Below are 24,519 nucleotides of genomic sequence, written 5' to 3' on the forward strand. Positions count from 1 at the left end.
GTGAGTATACTAGTCGTGACTTGTGATATTCGATAAAGAAAAGTTTTAGTTAAGTCACATGATTGTTCTGTGCCATTGTATACCCAGAGTAAGACTAAAACCTAGGCAGAGTATAGTCCAGGTAAAGGAGGGGCTTTACCACATTCAGCTTAGAAAAAGGGGTTGTTGTAACATGATGTATAATGACCCTTAAGGGAGTGTATCTTAAACAGCTGTCAATCAATGCCGCCTTGACAGGCTGTGATGTATTAGTCTCCTGACTGTCACCCAAACACGCCCCAGCCTCAAGCCCACTGCTGAGGAGGATGCCTCAGTATCCTCAGAGGATGCACCGTCATGGTGTTCTCCAGCTGTGCAGATACACTCACCTCGGTGGGTCCAAGTTCTAAAGTAGGCTTGGAGTTACAATCTGCTGAGCGCATCACTGACACAGGTCCACAGCTGGCGGAGGTAGTGACTGCCGAGGTCTCTGATACTTGTAGCACTGCTGGAGACCAGGCCCCTGCTTAGCCCCAAGCAGCTAATGAAGCTCGGGACTCGGCCCTAAGATACCGTTGGAGGTGCAGAGGAACATCATGCAGAGCTGCCAGGGGCCATGTGCAGACTGGAGCGAAGACTGCTCTAAGGCTGGAGGAGTCCATCATGTTTGTCTGTTGTCATGGCTCTAGCATGCGAGCGCTTGGCTACCTCCATGGAAAAGGTGGCAGATGCCTTGGAGACCCAGGACAGCAGAATGCACAGTTATTGCTGGATATACGCTCAGACCTGCATTCCATTGCTCTAGGTATTGGTGCAATGCAACAGTGGTTAAACGAGTTGGGGACACAGCATCTTGACCTCCCCCCAGGTGCCCCATCACCTCAAGGAGTCAGGGAGGTGCCATCGGGCACCCACAGGAGGACCGCCAGCCAGGCACTCTAGGGATTTTGTGCCAGGACACTCCAAGGATGCCCTGCTGCTCAACCTCCCCTCTGCCAGTGACTCCATCACCTTCAGCAGGTCAGGTCAAGGTGGGTACACCTGCGCCTGAGCAGCAGACCCTTAGCAGCCCACTAGGCCTCAGACCACCAGAGAAAGCCTATCAAAGTCATCACAGTCAACAGGGCATAGCAGTCAGCAGGCTTGCTGCTTGTTGCTTCAATGTCCATGGGTGTTTAAGGCTCTGGAATGTGAGCCCCCAATCAGAATTCAATCGTTGCACATTTAGATTCAGTTCCCCCACATGGTCTCCAGCGTGATTACAATCCCACATGTGCATGATTAAGTACTGGCCATCAGTTGCCTGGCCCCTCTCGTGCAAGCCATTACTTGCAGCTCACCACGTTCTGAACTTTAAAAATGTGTTCATTGAAGCCATTGCATCTACTGCTGCTGCTGCCCCGATGTCAGGTGGGTGTGGATGGCACAATTACTCGTTGGAAGATAAACCTATTCTGTGAGTAGCAGGATTCAGTGTAGATGCAGTTTCAGGGGTGGGAGACTGAAGCTCAACACTGTCTTTTTAACAGTAGAAACAAGAGGCTGCCCTAACTGTCTGGAGGAACGTGTGGTGGGCAATTTCACATTTGCCCACATTATATTCCAATGCCAGGTCTTTACCCACTCACTTAACCTATCTATGTCACTTTGTAGCCTCCTTATGTCCTCTTCACAACTTACTTTCCTACCTCGAAAAACTCAGCAGGTCGGACAGCATCTGCGGAGAGGAATACAGTTAATGTTTCGAGTCCGTATGACTCTTCACCAGAACTGGTGGCCCGAGGCCTAGTGGGCCCCAGGCTGCTAAGCGTCTGCTGCTCAAGCGCAGGTGTACCCACCTTGACCTGACCTGCTGAAGGTGATGGAGTTCTGGTGAAGAGTCACAAGGACTCGAAACGTTAACTGTATTCCTCTCCGCAGATGCTGTCCGACCTGCTGAGTTTATCCATGTATTTTTGCTTTTGTTTCGGATTTCCAGCATCCACAGTTTTTTGCTTTTTACTTTCCTACCTATCTTTGTGTTGTCAGCAAATTTAGCTGTATCCGCAATCATACCATCTGTCCCTTCATCCAAGTTATTTGTATAAATTGTAAAAAGTTGAGGCCAAGGATCAGTTGATCGCTGTGGCACACTACTCATTACATCCCACCAACCAGAAAAAGACCCACTTACTCTGTTTCCTGTTAGCCAGCCAATCGTATTTACAAGCCAATATGTTACCCCATAAAACATGAGCTTCTATTTTTTGCAATAACCTTTGATGTGGCACCTTATCAAACGCCTTCTGGAAATCCCCAGAGAGCAGGCTATTCTAGACTTAGTATTGTGCAATGAGATGATATTGTGCAATGAGACACGATTAATTAATGACCTCATTGTGAAGGCACCCCAAGCAGTGATCATAATATGTTTGAATTTGACATTCAGTTTGAGGGAGGGAGGAGTGGTTCTAAGACTTGTATTTTAAACTTAAATAAGGGCAATCATGAGGACATGAAAACAGAACTATAGATAAAGTGAACTGGCAAATTAGGTTAAGGGATAGGTCAATAGAGATGGCAGTGGCAGATATTCAGAATACATAGAACTGATACATTACATTAAAAAGAAAGAAAATTCCAGAGGGCAAGGGGGGAACCACCATCTGTAGTTTACCAGAAATGTTAATTAAAGTATCAAACTTAAAGAAAAAAACATATAACTATGCAAAGACAGGTGGCAGGTCAGAAGATTGGACAGAATATAAAGAGCATCAAAGAATGACTAAAGATTAAAAGGAGGGAAAAATTAGAGTATAAGAGAAAGCTAGCTTGAAATATAGGGCAGAATTTTGCCCTTGGCATGTGGGATCGGTGGGGGTGGGTGGGGCAGTCGGGAAGCCGACCGCCGCCCACGATCAGCAGCGCTCTGCGATTTTACATGGGTGGACCAATTAAGGGCTGCCTAGTGAGAGATGCGGCCTGTGAACAGGTGTGAAGGGGTGGGCAGGGGTGGGGGCTTAAGGTCCGCCGGTCCAATGGTGGCCTGGCGGCCAATTCAAATGCGGCCTTGGCAGCCCCTGGAAGGCTGTCACTGAAGGACACAGACGTCCTGTGAATAGAGACCATAGCGGGTGGACATGGCAGGTCGGCAGGGCAGTTGGCACCGCATTTCTCAGATGAGTGCCTCGCCGCCCTCCTGGAGGAGGTGGCAGCGAGGAGAGAAACACTTGTGCCCAGGGACGGGAGGAGGTGCCCCCCCCGTGGCATCCAAGGTCCGCAGCCACAATGTGGTGAGGCACACATAAGTGCAGTGCCGGAAGCGCTTCAACGATCTCCTGTGATCAGGAAGTGTGAGCACTGTGTTGGCATGGGTCACTTTTGCAGAACAGTTAAGAGCTGCCCACCCCCCTCATGGACCTCAGAGGTGTTACAGTGTGAGCGGCAAATGTCTATGAAGCAGGACCTGGCCAACGGGATGAGCTCTGGCTGCTTGGACTGAGTGTCTTGTGGCTCCAGGGTCACGAATTGGCTGAGCCCGGTGAGGTGTTCCTCAGGTGGGATTGGTCAGGCTGCAATGGCGCTGCAGGTAGAGGGCGGACTAATCAATGCTCCTCTATCCTTTCAGGAGAAAACATCCCATAACAATGCTAAAAACAAAAAGCTAAAAGCTACTGCGGATGCTGGAAATCCAAAACAAAAACAGAATTACCTGGAAAAACTCAGCAGGTCTGGCAGCATCGGCAGAGAAGAAATCAGTTAACGTTTCGAGCCTTCATGGCCCTTCGGCAGAACTGAAGCATAGTTAGAAGAAGGGAGAAATATAAATTGGTTTAAGGTGGGGGGTGGTGTGGGGTGTGTGTGTGTGTGGTGGGGGGCGAGAGAGACATTGAGGGTGTGTTGATTGTGGAGATGAGCAGATAATCAAAAGATGTCACAGACAAAAGGGTCAAAGAGGTGTTTTGTCTGAGAAAAGTGCTAATTAAGAATGGAGGACAGGGTATTCAAAGTACAGCTCTAGTGGGGGTGGGGTGGAAAGGCTAACAAGGTTTTAGTTTTAGATTTAAAAATAATGGAAATAGGTGGGGAAAGAAGAATCTATATAAATTATTGAAAAAAAAAGCAGCGTGGGGGGGAGGGGGGGGAAAGAAACGGGGTGGGGATGGGGGGAGGGGGAGTTTAAGATCTAAAGTTGTTGAATTCAATATTTAGCCCGGAAGGCTGTAAAGTGCCTAGTCGGAAGATGAGGTGCTGTTCCTCCAGTTTGCGTTGGGCTTCACTGGAACAATGCAGCAAGCCAAGGACAGACATGTGGGCAAGATAACAGGGTGGAGTGTTAAAATGGCAAGCAACAGGGAGGTTTGGGTCTTTCTTGCGGACAGACCGCAGGTGTTCCACAAAACGGTCGCCCAGTTTGCGTTTGGTCTCTCCAATGTAGAGGAGACTGCATGGGGAGCAACGAATGCAGTAGACTAAGTTAGGGGAAATGCAAGTGAAATGCTGCTTCACTTGAAAGGAGTGTTTGGGCCCTTGGACGGTGAGGAGAGAGGAAGTGAAGGGGCAGGTGTTGCATCTTCTGCGTGGGCATGGGGAGGTGCCATAGGTGGGGGTTGAGGAGTAGGGGGTGATGGAGGAGTGGACCAGGGTGTCCCGGAGGGAACGATCCCTACGGATGCCGTCAGGGGGGGTGAAGGGAAGATGTGTTTGGTGGTGGCATCATGCTGGAGTTGGCGGAAATGGCGGAGGATGATCCTTTGAATGCGGAGGCTGGTGGGGTGATAAGTGAGGACAAGGGGGACCCTATCATGTTTCTGGGAAGGAGGAGAAGGCGTGAGGGAGGATGCGCGGGATATGGGCCGGACACGGTTGAGGGCCCTGTCAACGACCGTGGATGGAAAACCTCGGTTAAGGAAGAAGGAGGACATGTCAGAGGAGCTGTTTTTGAAGGTAGCGTCATCAGAACAGATGCGACGGAGGCGAAGGAACTGAGAGAATGGGATGGAGTCTTTACAAGAAGCGGGGTGTGAGGAGCTGTAGTCGAGGTAGCTGTGGGAGTCGGTAGGCTTGTAATGGATATTGGTGGACAGTCTATCATCAGAAATTGAGACAGAGAGGTCAAGGAAGGGAAGAGAAGTGTCAGAGATGGACCATGTGAAGATGATGGAGGGGTGGAGATTGGAAGCAAAATTAATAAATTTTTCCAGGTCGGGACCGTGAGTGGATAAAATTCTCCCCATTAACTTGGTTTCTCTCTCCACAGATGTTGCCTGGCCTGCTAAGTGGTTCCAGGTTTTTCTGTTTTTACCTCAAATGTACTTCGCTCTGTGGTATATTTTACAACACGGATCATGAATTATCCCTGCTCTTCCTTTCTTTTCAGAAACTGTTTCACCTCATTTATACTAGCATTCTTTTCCATAAGCATCACAGATACTTATTGAGTATCAAGAGCATCTTCTTCCTATGTGCTGAAGCAGTTACCTTTAAAATTGGCTTCCAGCTGAGAGCAGAAGAGCTTATGTAGACCATCCCCATTCTGGACACTGTGGCTGGAGATGCATTTTCAATGTTGTGTACCTCAAACAGTAGTTTGCAGGTAGGAGCCATGGGAATACGGTCACCATTAGCCAAAGTTAATGTCTTGTTGTCGTCCAGAACAGAATTTAAATTTTCTATCCAAATAGCATCCACTGGACCATCCAGAATTATCCAGATATTATCACCTACAAATCAAGTTGTACAAAAAACACACAAATATATTAACAATCAATAAATTGGTTCTGATGTTTTCCATTTGCACAGTAAATGATTAGACATTAGTCAGATTTTGGATCATTTCAGAATGAACACTTGTAATCGCAGTTAATTACAATTACTTTACATAATTGGAATTTAATTCCTTCATTTCACCAACTTAACTACATTTCAGTTCTGCTAATTGTCATGATGATGTTGCTTGTGCCTGTGGAATATTCATCTTTAATTTCATCAGCTGGTCAAATACATATTGAACTTCTTTAAAAGGATTTTTTAAAGCAAGCAAAGCCACTGACTTAAAATGGCTGCCAATTTGCATTTGTGAAAGCCACATTCCCCGTCATAGGGTCAACAAGTCTGCGGAACTCGCGGACATACCCTTGGAGGCGTAAAAAACCCCTTTTTAAAATATTATTAAGGGGGAAATGGACTATTCAAGGGGTTAATAGCTGAGACATTAATATTCAATCATCTTTGGCTATCACGATGGCCAACAGGATACAAGGAATTAATCGCCTGACCTGTTGGAAGCCACTATTGATCTATAGAGCTTCAAAAAACAGGTACGAGAGAATCTCACTGCCAGAGGGGTCAATGACCACGCAGTTTGAAAGACAGTCATATGACAGTAGCCATACTGCCAAGTGCAGAGAAAGGCCTCACAAACTGCTAAAATCAGAGAATCCGAGGAAGAAGTATACAAATGCACCAGGAACACTGTTTCTCTCACTGCTGTCTGAACTTTGGAGCCCTATCTCTGTTACATTTTGGAATACATCACAGAGATTTTCAATTGAAAGGAACCTTGCCTGCTTATATCATACTGGGATCAACAGACAGAGAAGTTCTGGAGGCCACTTCAAATTCCCAAAATAGCACCCCCAGGGGATAAACCAGGATCATTGTTAGAAAAACTGCTTCAGCCACGAACAACAGCAAAGGACTCAAACAGTGCACTCTCTATTTTTTTGTCTTTTATCATTGAATCTTAATTTGGCCTAAAGTTAACCTCCTCTACTGTATAACTTGCAATTTTGTGTGTGTGTGTTTATGTGTGTGTATTTGTTGCAAAGGTCAGGACGTTTGTTTACCTTTATAAAATCTTTTTTATTTCTTTACCCAGGTGGTTTTTTAGCTCAATAAAAACTAATATCTTTGTGTTTAAACTCAAGAAAGCCTGTCAACTGAGTTCTTTGCAATCAGCGCAGAAATGGTTAAGTGCAGACATTAAATTGACACTTCCATTCTTATAAATTTCAAAAAAAAAACTTGTTACGATCAATCGAGGAGTGGGAAAGAAAGGGTAAGAAAGGATGAGTCCTGACACCTGGAAATAACAGATATTTGGGGGCTAACACCTGAGATTGAATCCACAAACAATGAAAGTAACTAGAAGTGGGAAGCAAATTAATCCCTAGACATAAATTTAAAAACTCCAGTCCAGGATTTCTTGTGTACAGTGCTACAGTACTAAAAACCATGTCCACATTCAAAGTCAGTACCTTCCTAGACCAAAGTGAGATAACTTTGGATAGTTTAAAGGCTTTGTCCCTTGAAGAATTAAAAAGTGTAACTAGACAGTTAGATTTAGAGTTCTGCCAGAAAGCCAGGAAAACTAAAATTGTAAAATTTGTGGCCAGGCAATTAGATTTTGAAACTGAAACAGACAAACTAACTTTATAAAAACTACAGCTAGAACCGAGACAACTAGAGCTAGAATTCCAAGAAAGGAAAACAGAAGGAGATAGAGAAGAAAGAAAATAGGAAAGAAAGAGAGAATAAAGGAAAATGGAATGAGGGAGAGACAAGAAAGAGGAAAGGAAAAAGATAGAGAAGAAAGAGTAAAGGAAAGAGGGAGAGGGGAAAGGGAGAGAGAGAGAGAGAGAGAGAGAGAGAGAGAGAGAAAGAGAGAGCTTTCCAAAGAGAACAGTGAGAAAGGGAGTTAAGAATACTTGAATCTTATAGGGACAGGTTCACTGTTCCCACAGAAACTATTCCTAACTCAGGTCTGAGTGTCGTTATCCAAATTTGCCCATTTAATCCCCAAATTTGATGAGAAAGAGGTGGAAGCCTCCTTCATCTATTTTGATAGAGTGACTCAGAAGGTAAAGTGCCCGGTGGAGAGCTGGACCTTGCTGTTGCAGAGTAAACTAACAGACAAAGCTCATAAAGTTTATCCCCTGTTGCCTGAGGAGAGTTCAGCAAATTATGAGCCAGGACTTTTCCCTCGTCAGGCAGGCTGGGTGGGCGGGAACGGTCGGGAAGCAGACTGCTGCCCACGATTGGGGCCGGACCGCGATTTCATGCTGGCGGGCCAATTATGGCCCGCCCATCATGAAACGCATGTGGCAGTGCTCAGCACTGCTTGTTGGGGGGGGGGGGGGGGGTGTGGGGAGTGGTGGAGGATGGCGAGAGCGCAAGTTTGCGCATGCGCATGGGTGCACACTGAAAAAGCTCCCTGAGGCACAGAGCTGCCTCAGGGAGATGAAGAGTTTTGAAAAATAAAAGTAAAGATTTTTAAAATGTCAAAAAATTAGAAATGAGGATGAAATTAAAAAACTCTTTTAATGACCAGTCAAAACCTTATTCCGCCCATGGGTGAGGTTTCGCAAAAAATGCAAAGGCCGCTTGGCCTTTTCACCTGAAAAATTTAATTCAATTACATTTTTAATGGCCTCAACAGGCCTTTTAATTGTCGACAGCGCACTGCCAACTCTCGCGTGTGTCCGCCGACCGAAATATCGCACGAGTGCACGATGATGTCAGGACGTTCGCCCGACATCATTGCCCATCATTTTATGCTCAAGCAGCTTGGGCGAATGTCCGTCCGCTCAGTGAAAAATCCTGCCCATGAGCTGGCAAAGTATGCTACTATGAACTGATGCCAGAGGCATACCATCAAAAATTCTGTACCCTTTGAAAATGGCAGGACCAGATGTGCATTGAATTTGAATGGCTTAAGCAGCTTGTATTCAATCAGTGGGTTAGAGTTCTTAAGATTGAGGCCATGTATGAAAACCTTTGAGGAAATAATGCTTCACCCTCTCTCCATCAAGATGCATACTGAGGAATAGAAAGCAGTAAAGGCCAGGCAGGCAGCCCTCATGGCAGATGATTAGAAGCTAATTTATAGACCCCTGAATCAAAGCAAACCAGTATAGATGAAGTTGAGACAGGCTGGAAAGAGAAGGGGAATATGGAAGAAAGGGTAGAATAATCCTCAACTTTTAGAAGGAGAAACCCAGAGAGGAGATCGAAGGGAAACTGCTCTATGTGGTTCCAAGGTGGAAAGCCAGGACATTTAAAAGAAAATTGTTGGCATGTGAAGAGACCCACGGAGTCTTACTGCCAAACCAGTGTCCATAGCAATGAAGCTGATCAGCCTCTGTGCAAATATAGCAGGTGGCCAGAATCACTACCAGGAGTTTACGCCCAAAGGAAAGATAACCTCTAAGTGTTTAAAAGAGCTGGAAGAGGAGATCAGCAATCTTTGAGAAACTGGCTGTTTACAGACTTTGCTAGTGGGAAAAATTGAGGATTTTCCACCCAAGAATACAGTGAATTCCAGTGTGCTAGTAAAAGGGCTGAGAGGAGAGTGTGTAGAGGTGCCAATGATTAAAGTTTATTTGGAGAATGAGCTTGTTACAGAACTAATAACAATGGGTGTTTTCCCAAGCTTACCCATGCAAGGGGGAGGCATTTTGCTAGGAAATGAACTGGCAGGCTGGAAGGCAATACCCTCGAAAAGTCAAGGGCAGTCCAGTGAGACTGACAGGGCTGGAGAATGCCAGCAGGGATCTGGCGAGTTGCAGGGAAGAGCAAGAGAGGTTCAGAGACCCAAAAGGGAGTGATATGACGGTTAGAGTGGCTAAAGAAAAGGCCCTTGAATTTAAAAAAGCTGATGCCATGCCAGTAAAAAGTAAAAAGAGTCAAGATAGAACTCGAAGAAGTTAAAAGGGCCAAAGCCAGGCCAGTAGAAGTAAAAGAGGTCTATGAAGGACCTGTAATGGTTAAAACGGATGAAGCAAGAGAACAAAAGTAATCTGGTTAGCAGGTAACTTCATGTCAGATTTAAATGCAGACCAGAGAAGTTCCAAAATATACCAAGAGAAAGTGAGGGTGATGCCCATCTCAGCTGAAGAGCCACAGGGGAGTGCAGCAGGAGCTGAACATCCATTTAAGGGCAGTAATGTCCCAGGGGACATGGAACATGGTATTAAATTGGATAGATTTTGAACAGATGTAGCAACTCAAGACCGGGCATCCATGAGGCACTGTGGACTCGAACACAATCTGTAACCTCATAACCCGGCATATCCCCCACTCTACCATCAAGGCAGGGGATCAACCCTGGTTCAATGGAGAGTGCAGGAGGGCATGCCAGGAGCAGCACCAAGCATACCTAAAAATGAGGTGTCAACCTAGTGAACCTACAGCACAGGACTACTTGTGTGCCAAACAGTATAAGGAGCAAGTGATAGGCAGAGCTAAGCGATCCCACATCCAACGGATCAGATCTAAGCTCTGCAGTCCTGCAACATCCAGTTGTAAATGGTGGTGGACAATTAAACAACTCACTGGAGGAGGAGGCTCCACAAATATTCCCATCCTTAATGATGGAGGAGCCCAGCACATCAGTGCAAAATATAAAGCTGAAGCATTTGCAACAATCTTCAGCCAGAAGTGCTGAGTGGATGATCCATCTCAGCCTCCTCTGGAGGTCCCCAGCATCACAGATGCCAGTCTTCAGCCAATTTGATTCACTCCACATGATATCAAGAAATGGCTGAAGGTACTGGATAGTGCAAAGGTTATGGACCCTGACAATATTCTGGCAATAGTACTGAAGACTTGTTCTCCAGAACTTGCCACGCCCCGAGCCAATCTGTTTCAGTACAGCTACAACACTAGTATGTACTAGCTATATGGAAAATTGCCCAGGTATTTCCTGTACACAAAAAGCAGGACAAATCCAACCCAGCCAATTACTGCCCCATCAGTCTACTCTCGATCATCAATAAAGTAATGGAAGAGTTCATCAAAGTGCTATCAAGCAGCACTTGCTTAGCAATAAACTGCTCACCGACACCCAGTTTGGGTTCCATCAGGGCCACTCAGCTCCTGACCTCATCACAGCCTGTTAGGGGGGAATTAAATATATATATATTAAAAAAGAGAAAACAGTAAGAATTTGCTGAACATACTTCAAATCTCCAGGCAGCCATTGATGCTAAACATATTAACAGTTGAGGATAACCAGATGGACATTGCACACAAAGAGGCTTTGAGTTTTTGTGTGATTTACACAGAAGTCAAGAGATGAGCTAATGTCCAGTAACAGGGAGGACAACCTCTGTTAGGCAGGACAATTCAAGTGGTGCAATGATGCACTGAAGCCTTGAGAGCTAGACTGGAGATAGAACATGGCATAGAGTTAGATTAAGTATGCTCAACCCTCAGACAAGGGAGGACAAATGGTTTAGCTTAGATATGGAAAGATGAACAATGGACAAAGAAGGGGCTTTGATGAAACACAGTCTTGAGTTGTAAGAACCAAGGTCTTTGTGTACGTGTTTTAATTCTGATTGGATAATATAATTATGTATACAGCCTTTAGAATATTGGTTAGCAAAATCACATGTCTATGTACTCAATAGCATAGAGTTAGTATGGAACTGGTGTGTCAGTTACCGATTGGATGTATTCAAATGTACTCAAATGTGTTATGATAAGAAAACGTACATCAAGGCCACATTTGACTGAGTGTGGTATCAAGGAGCCCTAGCAAAACTGGAGTCAATGGGAATCAGGGGGAAAACTCTCCACTGGTTGGAGTCAGACTCTAGCACGTAGGAAGATGCTTGTGGTTGTTGGAGGTCAGTCATCTCAGCTCCGGGACATCACAGTAGGAGTTCGTCAGGGTCGTGTCCTTGGCCCAACCATCTTCAGCTACTTCATCAATGATCTTCCTTCCATCATAAAGTCAGAAGTGGGGATGTTTGTTGTGCAATCATCAATGTTCAACACCATTTGCAACTCCTCAGATACTGAAGCAGTCCATGTCCAAATGCAGCAAGATCTGGACAATATCCAGGCTTGGGCTAACAAGTGGCAAGTAACATTCGCACCACACAAATGCCAGGCAATGGCCATCTTCAACAAGAGAGGATCTAACCATTGCCCCCTTGCTGTTTAATATCATTGCCATCCATGAATACCCCACTATCAACATCCTGGGGGTTACCATTGACCAGAAACTGAACTGGACTAGCAATATAAATACTGTGGCTACAAGAGCGGGTCAGAGGCTAGGAATTGTGCAACAAGTAACTCACCTCCTGACTCCCAAAGTCTATCCACAAGGCACAAGTCAGGTGTGTGATAGAATACTCCCCACTTGCCTGGATGAGTGCAGCTCCCACAATACTCAAGAAGCTTGACACCATCCAGGACAAAGCAGCCCACTTGATTGGCACCACATCCACAAACATTCACTCCCTCCACCACTGACACACAGTAGCAACAGTCTGTACCATTTACAAGATGCACTGCAGCAATTCACCAAGGCTTCTTTGACAGCACCTTCCAAACCCATGACCACTGCCATCTAGAAGGACAGAGGCAGCAGATAGGAGCACCACCACCTGGAAGCTCCCCTCCAAATCTCTCACCATCCTGACTTGGAAATATATTGCCGTTCCTTCACTGTCGCTGGGTCAAAATCTTGGAATTCCCTTCCTAACAGTACTGTGGGTGTTCCTACACCACATGGACAGCAGTGGTTTAAGAAGGCAGCTCACCACCACCTTCTCAAGGGCAACTAGGAATGGGCAATAAATGCTGGCCCAGCCAGCGAAGCCCACATCCCATGAACGAATAAAAAAATACAGGTTAGGGGAAAGCTGATTCTCAAAACAAGAGAGGAACATACCAAAGCAAGCAACACTTGTAGAAACCACAAGGGGCATATCAGTGTAATCTATGCAGGGTTACCCGCTGGTAAGCCAAATAAACAGGACCAAGTTTTAAGCCTCAACCAGCCCAGCGGTGTAGATGTAATGTTTGTTAAAAATGAATGGACAGATGCCACGCCAGAGGCCTTACAGGAAGCAAAAATCAAATTACAACCCACTAACTCCCTAGAAATGAAATTTGTAAAAATGCCTGGCTTTGAGCTATTAAATCATAGGTTACAGAGGTGGACCATGAACAGTTAAAACTGATCAGCAGACCAGCCTGCCAATCAGGGTGGTTTGCAAAGTAAGCATGGCTTAGCTTTACCAGCAACCTGGGAGCTAACACAAATGTAAAAGGAGCAAACCCTTTAGACAGTACCTAATCCAAAGTTAGAGGAGGGAACAGGAACAGGGGTTCTGACAAAATTATCGGTTATGCCTGAACTCCAAAAGAATAAAGCAAATTCAGAACCCTGCTGCAAAACTAATCTTTTCTAATGATGTTTTATTGCAAGCACCACCAGACCAGGCACGGATTGCAGATTTCCTTTCCTAAAGGATATTCGTGAACCAGATGCGTATTTACAGCAATCAGCAATGGTTTCATAAAAGCAAAATACTGCGGATGCTGGAAATCTAGAACAAAAACAAAAATACCTGGAAAAACTCAGCAGGTCTGACAGCATCTGCGGAGAGGGATACAGTTGATGTTTCGAGTCCGTATGACCCTTCATCAGAACTAAGACATATAGAAATGAGATGAAATATAAGCTGGTAGAAGGGGTTGGGACAGGAGAGCTCAATAGGTGATAGGTGGAGGGCAAAAAGAGACTGCCGAAGATGTCATAGACAAAAGGATATTGACGGTGGTGATATTATCTAAAGGATGTGCTAATGGGGACATTAAGGGAAGCAAGCAGGACAAGCTAGTGGCAGATGGCCCTAGTCGGGGTGGGGTGGGGAGAAGGGATCGAAATGGGCTAAAAGGTGGAGATGAAACAATAGATCGAAATAAATTTAAAAATAGGAGGGAAAAGAAAAAAATATATAGTTGTAAAAAAATTATAAATTATTGGAAAAGGGGGGATCGGAAAGGGGCTGGGAATGGAGGAGAGAGTTCATGATCTGAAATTGTTGAACTCAATATTAAGTCCGGAAGACTGTTAAGTGCCTAGTCGGAAGATGAGGTGCTGTTCCTCCAGTTTATGTTGAGCTTCATTGGAACATTGCAGCAGGCCAAGGACAGACATGTGGGGCATGAGAACAGGGTGGTATGTTGAAATGGCAAGTGACAGGGAGGTCTGGGCCATGCTTGCAGACAGACCGGAGGTGTTCCGCAAAGTGGTCACCCAGTCTGCGTTTGGTCTCTGCAATGTAGAGGAGACCGCATTGGGAGCAACGAATGCAGTAGACTAAATTGAGGGAAGTGCAAGTGAAATGCTGCTTCACTTGAAAGGAGTGTTTTTGTGCCCTTGGACGGTGAGGAGGGGGGAAGTAAAGGGGCAGGTGTTGCACCTTCTGCGGTTGCATGGGAAGGTGCCGTGGGAGGGGGTTGAGGTGTAGGGGGTGATGGAGGAGTGGACCAGGGTGTCCCAGAAGGAACGATCCCTGCGGAAAGCTGCCAGGGGGGGTGAAGGGAAGATGTGTTTGGTGGTGGCATCATGCTTGAGTTGGCAGAAATGGCGGAGGATGATCCTTTGAATGCGGAGGCTGGTGGGGTGATAAGTGAGGACAAGGGGGACCCTATCATGGTTCTGGGAGGGAGAGGAAGGTGTGAGGGCGGATGCACGGGAGATGGGCCGGACACGGTTGAGGGCACTGTCAACCACCGTGGGTGGAAAACCTCGGTTATGGAAGAAAGAAGACATGTCAGAGGAACTGTTTTGGAAAATGGCATCATCAGAACAGATGCAACGGAGGCGAAGGAACTGAGAGAATGGGATGGAGTCCTTACAGGAAGCAGGGTGTGAGGAGCTGTAGTCGAGGTAGCTGTGGGAGTCGGTACGCTTCTAATGAATATTGGTGGACAGTCTATCACCAGAAATTGAGACTGAGAGGTCAAGGAAGGGAAGGGAAGTGTCAGTGATGGACCACGTGAAAATGATGGAGAAGTGGAAATTGGAAGCAAAATTAATAAATTTTTCCAGATCCAGATGAGAGCATGAAGCGGCACCGAAGCAATCATCGATGTACCGGAGAAAGAGTTCCCTTCGGTCTGTCCGCAAGCATGACCCAGACCTCCATGTTGCTTGCCATTTCAACACTCCACCCTGCTCTCATGACCACATGTCCATCCTTGGCCTGCTGCAATGTTCCACTGAAGCTCAACGCAAACTGGAGGAACAGCACCTGATCTTACAACTAGGCACTTAACAGTCTTCCGGACTTAATACTGAGTTCAACAATTTCAGATCATGAACTCTCTCCTCCATTCCCACCCCCTTTCCAATGCTCCCTTTTCCAATAATTTATAATTTTTTTACAACTATATATTTTTTTCTTTTCCCTCCTATTTTTAAATTTATTTCGATCTATTGTTTCATCTCCATCTTTTAGCCCATTTCGATCCCTTCCCCCCACCTCATTTGCACTAGGGCCATCTGCCACTAGCTTTCTTCCCTTAATGTCCCCATTAGCACACCCTTTAGATAATATCACCACCTTCAACACCCTTTTGTCCTTTTGTCTATGACATCTTTGGAAGTCTCTTTTTGGTCTCCACCTATCACCTATTGAGCTCTCCTGTTCCACCACCTTCTACCAGCTTATATTTCATCTCATTTCTATATGTTTTAGTTCTGATGAAGGGTCATACGGACTCGAAACGTCAACTGTATCCCTCTCCGCAGATGCTGTCAGACCTGCTGAATTTTTCCAGCAATGGTTTCATGGTTGTTATCAGACTTTGAATTCCAAATCTTTATTGAATTCAAATTCTACCATCTGCCGTGGTGAAATTCAAAGCCAGGTCCCGAGAACATTATTCAGGGTCTCTGGAATACGAGTCAGTGACAATATCACTATGCCACCACCACCACCCCCTATCCAGGTTCCAAAACCACAATTGGGCATCTTGGAACTCATTATAATTTGTGTTTCATTCTTCGTGAGGTGGAGGTGCCATGACGATGTTGTGTGTGCCTGTGGAATATTAATCCTTAATTTTATTGGCTGGTCAAATACATATTGAACTTCTTTAGAAGGACTTTTAAATCAAGCAAAGCCACTGACTTAAAATTGTTGTTAATTTGTATTTGTGAAAGCCACATTCTCCGTCATGGAGTCAACGTGTCTGCGGAACCCTCAGACAGACAACGGTATACCCTTGGGGAAATGAACTATTCAAGGAGTTAATAGCTGAGACAATAGTATTCAATCCCCTTTAGCTATCACAATGGTTAACAGGATACAAGAAATTAATTGGAAGCCACTATTGATCTATAGAAGCATAGAAACATAGAAAGTTAGGAGCAGAAGTAGGTCCTTCGAGCCTGCTCCGCTATTCAACATGATCATGGCTGATCCTCTATCTCAACACCATACTCCCATGGTCTCCCCACATAACTTCACACTTATCCACGTTATATTGCATCTGCAATGTATTTGCCCACTGACTCAACTTGTCTAAATTGCCTTGAAGCCTCTTAACATCCTCCCCACCACTCACATTCCCCCCAAGTTTCATGTTGTCAGCAAGCTTGGAAATATTGTATTTGGTTTCCTCATCCAAATCATTGATATATATTGTGAATAGCTGGGGCCCAAGCATTGATCCAAGCGGTACCGCATTAGTCCCTGCTGCCACTCCAAAAAAGACCCATTTATTTCTACTTTATTTCCTGCCTGCTAACTAATTCTCAATCTTGCCAATATATTACCCCCAATTCCATGTGCTTTAATTTTGTACACCAACCTCTTATGTGGGACTTTATCAAAAGCTTTCTGAAAATCCAAATACACCACATCTACTGGTTCTCCCTTATCTATTCTGCTAGTAACGTCCTCAAAAAACTCTAACAGGTTTGTCAAACATTATTTCCCTCTCATAAATCCATGTTGACTTTGTCTAATCCTGTTGATATTTTCTAAGTGTCCTGTTCTCACATCCTTTATAATAGACTCTAGTATTTTCCCTACTACTAATATTGGGCTAACGGGTTTGTAATTCTCTGTCTTCTCCCTCCCTCCTTTTTTAAATAGTAGGGTTGCATTTGTCATTGTCCAATCTGTCGGGACTGTACAGAGCTTCTAACAACAGGTGAGAGAATGCCCCACTGCCAGAGGGGACAACGACCATACAGTTTGAAAGCCAGTCATGTGACAGCAGCCATACTGTCAATTGTAGGAAAAGGTTGCATAAGCTGCTAAAATCAGAGACTGAAGGAGAAGTCTGAAGAATGATGAGTAACACCATCTGTCTCCTTGCTGTATCAGGTTTGGAGCCCTTTCTGTGTTACATTTTGGAATACATCACAGGATAGTGAATTTCAATTGAAAGGAACTTTGCCTGCTTATATTACACTGGGGTCAACAGGCAGAGAAGTTCTGGAGGACACTTCAAAACCTCAAAGGAGTATTTCCAAGGGAAAAAGCAGGACCACTGGTAAAAACAAACTACCTCAGCCATGAACAGCGGCAAAGGACTTATAAACAGTAAACTCTCTATATTTTGCCTTTTATCATTGAATCTTAATTTTTAACCAAAAGTTAACTTGCTCCATTGTGTAACTTACAATTTTGCAGGTTTGTGTGTACGCAAAAGTACAGAAAAATAAACACATGTTTATCTTTTTAAAACATTTTTTATTTGTTTACCTGGGTGGGTTAATAGCTCAATAAAATTAAGAAAGCCTGTTGTTAGGGACACATCATAATACAGTAAAATAATCAAGTCAGAGGGAGTACAGCTGCATTAAGTTTCAAGGGGGTAAGGCAAGGTTGGATGGCCTCTACTTTAATTCCAGGAGTATTACAGGTAAAACGGATGAGTTAAGGGTGAGGATTGACACGTGGAATTGTGATATAGTAGCCATCACTGAGATGTGGTTGAGGGAGGGGCAGGATTGGCAGCTCAACATTCCGGGATATAGAATCTTCAGGCGAGAAAGGGGAGGGGGTAAAAGAGGAGGAGGCATTGCATTTATTAGTTAAGGAGTCAGTTACTACAGTAAGGAGAGATGAGATTTAGGAGGGGGCATTGAATGAAGCTCTGTGGGTAGAGTTTAGGAATATAAAATGGGCAGCCACATTGTTAGGTGTTTATTATCGGCCCCCAGATAGTCAGCGGGAAATTCAGGAGCAAATATGTGCACAATTTGTGGAGGTGTGTAAAGACAACAACAATAGGGTAATTATATTAGGTGATTTCAACTTTCCCAAAATTAATTGGGATAGACATAGTGTTAAGGGCTTGGGTGGAGTGGATTTCTTGAAATGTGTACAGGAGAACTTTTTAGGTCAATATGTACAGGGTCCAACAAGTGACGGCACAGTGCTGGACCTAATTCTGGGGAATGAAGCCTGACAGGTGGCTGAGGTGGTGGTGGGGGAGCATTTTAGTGATAGCGACCACAACATGGTACAATTTAAGCTTGTTATGGACAAAGAAATAGAAAAGTTGCAAAAAAATGTTTTGGACTGGGGGAGAGTGGATTTTAGTAAAATAAGGCAGGTTCTGGCCAAGGTAGGCTGGGAACAGCTACTTGTGGGGAAAGCTACAGAGGACCGGGGGGGGCGTTCGAAAAGGAAATGGGGAGGGTACAGGTGCAACATGTTCCCTCTAGGGTGATAGGAAGTAGTAACAAGCCCAGGGAAACATGGATGACCAGAGATGTTGAGGATATGATGAGAAGGAAAAGAGAGGCTTTTAGCAGGTACAAGGGGAGCAAATCAGCGGAGGCATTAGTGGAGTACAGAAAGTGCAGGGTGGAGCTTAAGAAAGCAATTATGAGAGCAAAGAGGGGGCATGAGAAAGCTCTGGCTGGTAAAAGTAGGGAAAATCCCAAGATATTCTATAAGTATATCAATGGGAAGAGGATAACCAGGGAAAGAGTAGGGCCCATTAGGGACAAGGGGGCAATCTATGGGTGGAGCCAAAGGAATTGATAGAGTGTTGAATGAATACTTCACATCCGTCTTCACCCAAGAGAATGAGGATGAAGGATTTGAACTCGGGGAGAGAGGCTGCGAAGTTCTTGAGCAAATTGATATCGGGAGTGACAAGTATTGGAGGTGTTGGCAGGCTGAAAAGTGGACAAATCCCCAGGTCCGGATGATTTGTGTCCCAGACTGCTGAAGGAGGCAAGGACGGAGATTGCAGGGGCTCTGACCCAAATTTTTAATTCCTCTCTGGCCACGGGAGAGGTGCCAGAGGACTGGAGAATAGCTAATGTGGTTCCGCTATTTAAGAAGGGTTGTAGAGATAAGCCAGGGAACTACAGGCCAGTGAGTCTCAAGTCAGTGGTAGAGAAACTTTTGGAGAAAATTCTGAAGGAGAGAATCTATCTCAACTTGGAGAGGCAAGGTTTGATCAGGGATAGTCAGCATGGCTTTGTCAGAGGGAGGTCATGCCTAACAAATTTGATTGAATTTTTTGAGGAGGTGACCAGGTGTGTAGATGAAGGTAGTGTAGTTGATGTAGTTTATATGGATTTCAGCAAAGCCTTTGACAAGGTCCCACATGGCAGACTTATAAAGAAGGCAAATGCACATGGGATACAGGATAATTTGATAAGGTGGATTCAAAATTAGCTTAGTTGTAGGAGACAGAGGGTGATGACAGAAGGATGCTTTAGTGACTGGAAGCCAGTGTCCAGTGGCGTACCACAGGGATCGGTGCTGGGCCCCATATTATTCGTCATTTATATAAACTACATAGATGACTATGTGGGGGGTAGGATTAGTAAGTTTGCGGATGACACAAAGATTGGCCGGGTGGTTAACAGTGGTTGAGTGTCTTGGGCTACAGGAAGATATAGACAGGATGGTCAAATGGGCAGATAAGTGGCAGAAGGAATTTAACACTGAAAAGTGTGAGGTGATACACTTTGGAAGGAGTAATTTGACAAGGAAGTATTCAATGAACGACATGACACTAGGAAGTTCTGAGGAACAAAGGGACTTTGGCATGTGTGTCCATAGATCTCTGAAGGCGGAGGGGCATGTTAGTGGGGTGGTGAAAAAGACATATGGGAAACTTGCTTTCGAGGCATAGATTACAAAAGTAGGGAGGTCATGTTGGAGTTAGATAGAACTTTGGTGAGGCCACAGCTGGAGTACTGTGTGCAATTCTGGTTGCCGCTTTATAGGAAGGATGTGATTGCACTGGAGGGGGTGCAGAGGAGATTCACCAGGATGTTGCCTGGGATGAAACATTTAAGTTATGAAGAAAGGTTGGATAGACTCGGCTTGTTTTCGTTGGAGCAGAGAAGGCTGAGGGGCGACCTGATCGAGGTGTACAAGATTATGAGGGGCATGGACAGGGTGGATAGGGAGCAGCTGTTCCCCTTAATTGATGGGTCAGTTGCGAGGGGACACAAGTTCAAGGTAAAGGGCAGGAGGTTTAGGGGGGATGTGAGGAAGAACTTTTTTACCCAGAGGGTGGTGATGGTCTGGAATGCGCTGCCTGGGAGGGTGATGGAGGCGGGCTGCCTCACATCCTTTAAAAAGTACCTGGATGAGCACTTGGCATGTCATAACATTCAAGGCTATGGGCCCAGTGCTGGTAAATGGGATTAGGTAGGTAGGTCGGGTGTTTCTCACGTGTTGGTGCAGACTCAATGGGCCAAAGGGCCTCTTCTGCACTGTGTGATTCTGTGATTCTGTGAGACTGAATTCTTTGCAATCAATAGATAAATTGTTAACTTAAGATACTGAATTGACACCTTCCTTATAAATTTCAAAAAATCCTGTTATGATCAATTGAAGAGTGGGAAAGAAAGGTTGATTCCTGACATCCATCCCCACCCAGTCATAACACAAAATGTAAACTTGCTGTTAATAATTAAAAGCAACATTGAAAGTTCAGTATATGCGGAAATAAATAACTTTTAATTGATGCAGAGACAGCAGTGTGAAAGAACAGAGGAGCAGAATAATATATTTCTGCATGTTTCTCTGACATTTTATTGGGCTTTATGAAACCATTCTACCAAAGTTATGGCGGCTCTTCAATTCTGAACAGTCGATTGACTTTAGGGCCAAATTTATGCTGGGGATAACCTACAGGGTGTACAGTTGGAGAGAGTGATAGTACTCATACCATGATATGGAAATACCTGGCGGTTAACTTTACACCATCTATAAGGCACAAGTCAGAATTGTTTTTTTAAATTCATTCACAGGATGTGGGCTTCGCTGGCTGGGCCAGCATTTATTTCCCATCCCTAGTTGCCCTTGAGAAGGTGGTGGTGAGCTACCTTCTTGAACCGCTGCAGTCCATGTGCCGCGAGGAAGAGAGTTCCAAGATTTTGACCCGGTGACAGTGAAGGAATGGAGGTATATTTCCAAGTCAGGATGGTGAGTGATTTGGAGGGGAACTTCCAGGTGGTGGTGTTCCCATGTATCTGCTACCCTCGTCCTTCTAGATGGTAGTGTTCATGGGTTTGGAAGGTGCTGTCAAAGGACCCTTTGTGAATTCCTGCAGTGCACCTTGTAGATGGTACACACTGCTGCTATTGTGCGTCGGTGGTGGAGGGAGTGAATGTTTGTGGATGTGGTGCCATTCAAGCGGGCTGCTTTATCCTGAACAGTGTCAAGCTTCTTGAGTGTTGTGGGAGCTGCACTCATCCAGGTAAGTGGGGAGTATTCCATCACTTGTGCCTTACAGATGCTAGACAGGCTTTGGGGAGTCAGGAGGTGGGTTACTTTTCGCATGATTCCTAGCCTCTGACCCGCTCTTGTAGCCACAGTACTTAAATGGCTAATCCAGTTCAGTTTCTGGTCAATGGTAACCCCCAGGATGGTGATAGTGAGGGATTCAGTGATGGTAATGCCATTGAACATCAAGGGGGTGATGGTTAGATCCTCTCTTGTTGGAGATGGTAATTGCTTAGCACTTGTGTGGTGCAAATGTTACTTGCCATTTGTCAGCCCAAGACCGGATATTGCCCAGGTTTTGCTGCATTTGGGCACAGACTGCCTCAGTGTCTGAGAGGTTGTGAATAGTGCTGAACATCATGCAATCATCAGAGAACACCCCCATTTCTGACCATATGATGGAAGGAAGGTCATTGATGAAGCAGCTGAAGATGGTTGGGTCAAGGGCACTACCCTGAGAATGTGATGGATTACTCCACACATGCCTGGATAATTGCAGCTCCAACAACATTCATGAAGCACAGAACTATCCAGGACAAAACAGCCTGCTTGATCAACACCCCATCCACCATTTAAAGCAATCACTCCCTCCACCACTGTGGCAAAATGGCTACACTGTGTACAACATCCAAGATGCACTGCAGCAACTTGTCAAGGCCCCTTTAACAGCACTTTCCAAACCCATGACCTCTACCACCTAGATGCATGGATACACCAGCAGGTACAAATTCCCTCCCAAGGGGCTGGGCCAAAACTCACATCGATCGTCCTGTATGCTTTCTTCATGAAAATTATTCATAAATTCAGGTGTTATTAAGTAATTAATTTTCTTGCGTTTTTCAATTCATTGGGTTGATCATCATATTTGATGTCAATGAGCACATTTGATGCCTTTGCATGCTTAATTTTGATACCTCTAAGTGCCTTTGATGCCTTTAGGCATTTAATTTTCATGCCTTCGACCGCTTTTTACCCTTGAGCAACTTTGATCGCATTTGATATCAAAGATAGAAAAATGCTGTTGTCTATATTAAAAACTTGTTCCAAATTAGAACATTTGATGTCAAATGAAGAGTGCAGGAGGGCATATCAGGAACAGCACCAGGCATGCCTAAAAATGAGGTGTTAACCTGGGGAAGCTATAACACAGGACTACTTGTGCACCAAGCAGCAGAAGCAGCAAGTGATAGACAAAGCTCAGCAATCCCACAACCAATGGGTCAGACCTCCTCTCTGTAGTCCTACCACATCCAGTCATGAATGGTGGCGGACAATTAAATAACTCACTGGAGGAGGAGGAGGCTTCACAAATATTCCCATCCTCAATGATGGAGAAGCCCAGACCATCACTGCAAAAGATAAAGTTGAAGCATTTGCTACAATCTTCAGCCAGAAGTGCCAAGTGGATGATCCATCTCGGCCTCCTCTACAGATGCCCAGCATCACAGGTGCCAGTCTTCAGCCAATTCGATTCGTTACACATGATATCAAGAGATGGCAGAAGGCACTGGATACTGCAAAGGATATGGGCCCTGACAATATTTCGGCAATAGTACTGAAGACGTGTGCTCCAGAACTTGCCATGTCCATAGCCAAGCTGTTCCAGTATGGCTACAGCACTGGCATCTACCTGGTAATGTGGAAAATTGCTTGGGTATGTCCCGTACACAAAAATCAGGACAAACCCAACCCAACCAATTACTGCCCAATCAGTCTACTCTCGGTCATCAGCAAAGTGATGGAAAGTGTCGCTGACAGTGCTATCAAGCAGCACGTTCTCAGCAGAAATCTGTTCACTGATGCCCAGTTTGGGTTCTGCCAGGGCCACGCAGTTCTTGAACTCATTACAGCCTTGTTTCAAACATGGACAAAAGAGTTGAACTCCCGAGGTGAGGTGAGAGTGACTGCCCTTGATACCAAGGCAGCATGTGACTGAATGTGGCCTCAAGGAGCTCTAGCAAAACTGGAGTCAATGGGAATCAATGGTAGTGACAATATCCTTCATCTCCCATGTATACAGTGTTCGATCCAGGAAGCTGAGCAGGAGGCAAGAACCCTCCAGGTGGCATGGGAACAATGGTTGATATTGTTCCTGACAGATGGAAAAAAAATGACTGTCCTGCTGGACCAAGGAAGGCTGGATGCAGGTAGCAGCAGAGGTTAGCAACCATGGGGTTCATCGGTGTAATTGGGTCCAGTGGCTTCTTCGCACCACAAGGATGAGTCTGAGTGAATGATGAGTGCACTCTGGCTGCCAAGTGAGCAGCATGTGATGGGTCTCAGTGTGTGAAGGGATCAGCCTGGCGGGTGAAAGTAAAACATGCCCCAGCTGCAACTGCATAATGAGACAGTGCTACATGTGGAGACAGGCATCTGCCTGTCAGCATCCTCCAAGCCATGAGAGTGGATGTGTGAAGGAAACATCTAGAAGAGCCTATCATGTGCCTGAGGGATGTCAGCCGAGGAAGGGGCCAGTTGATCATTGCCTGGGTATACACTTTTCCCTTCTGCTTGCAGGTAAAAAGGGCTCAGAACTCAAGAGAGAGTGTGACAATGGATGGAGGTGATCCAGACTTACAAACCCTGACAAATGCTGAGGTGGAGGCTCATGACCTGGCTGGAGAGCAGGGCAGCTATGTCATCACTGATGAAGAGATCAGAGTGATGTGCAATGAGAGTGAGGAGACCTAGAACTTTGTTTCCAGAAAGGAATTGCGTGCAGGCATAGGTGGGAGGTGGGAAAGGGAAGGCCTATGTTCTAATTGTTTGTGTTCTTCCATGCAGATTCTCTCTGTGAACTCATGTGGTCATCCACATATCTTACACATCTTTCTCTCAGTCTGGTATGCATTATTTTGTTGCTGCTTTACTGCATCAATCCTGCTGCCTTTCTCTAGATTTAATTGAAATTGAGTTGTTTGGGTACTCAGCGTTTTCAGCTGTGTACTTGTGGCTTCATGTGCTCTGGCAGTGCCCACGGCATGTGATATTGTGAGCTTGTCCTTTCCAAGGAAATCTTTTTGCACTTCAG

At 45.2% G+C, this 24,519-nt stretch overlaps 1 protein-coding gene across 1 annotated transcript in view; it reads right to left on the reverse strand.

Moving 5' to 3' along the window:
- LOC144681151 (dynein axonemal heavy chain 8-like) overlaps window positions 1-24,519 on the reverse strand; it is a 1,659,468-nt gene that overhangs the window by 242,502 nt on the left and 1,392,447 nt on the right. Inside the window, exon 50 of the mRNA XM_078542878.1 lies at window positions 5,440-5,681. Coding sequence (XP_078399004.1) covers window positions 5,440-5,681 — 242 coding nt within the window. The remainder of the gene's footprint in view (window positions 1-5,439; window positions 5,682-24,519) is intronic.

This window comes from Cetorhinus maximus, chromosome 5 (genome assembly GCF_964194155.1).
Source record: "Cetorhinus maximus chromosome 5, sCetMax3.hap1.1, whole genome shotgun sequence".
NCBI lineage: Eukaryota > Metazoa > Chordata > Chondrichthyes > Lamniformes > Cetorhinidae > Cetorhinus > Cetorhinus maximus.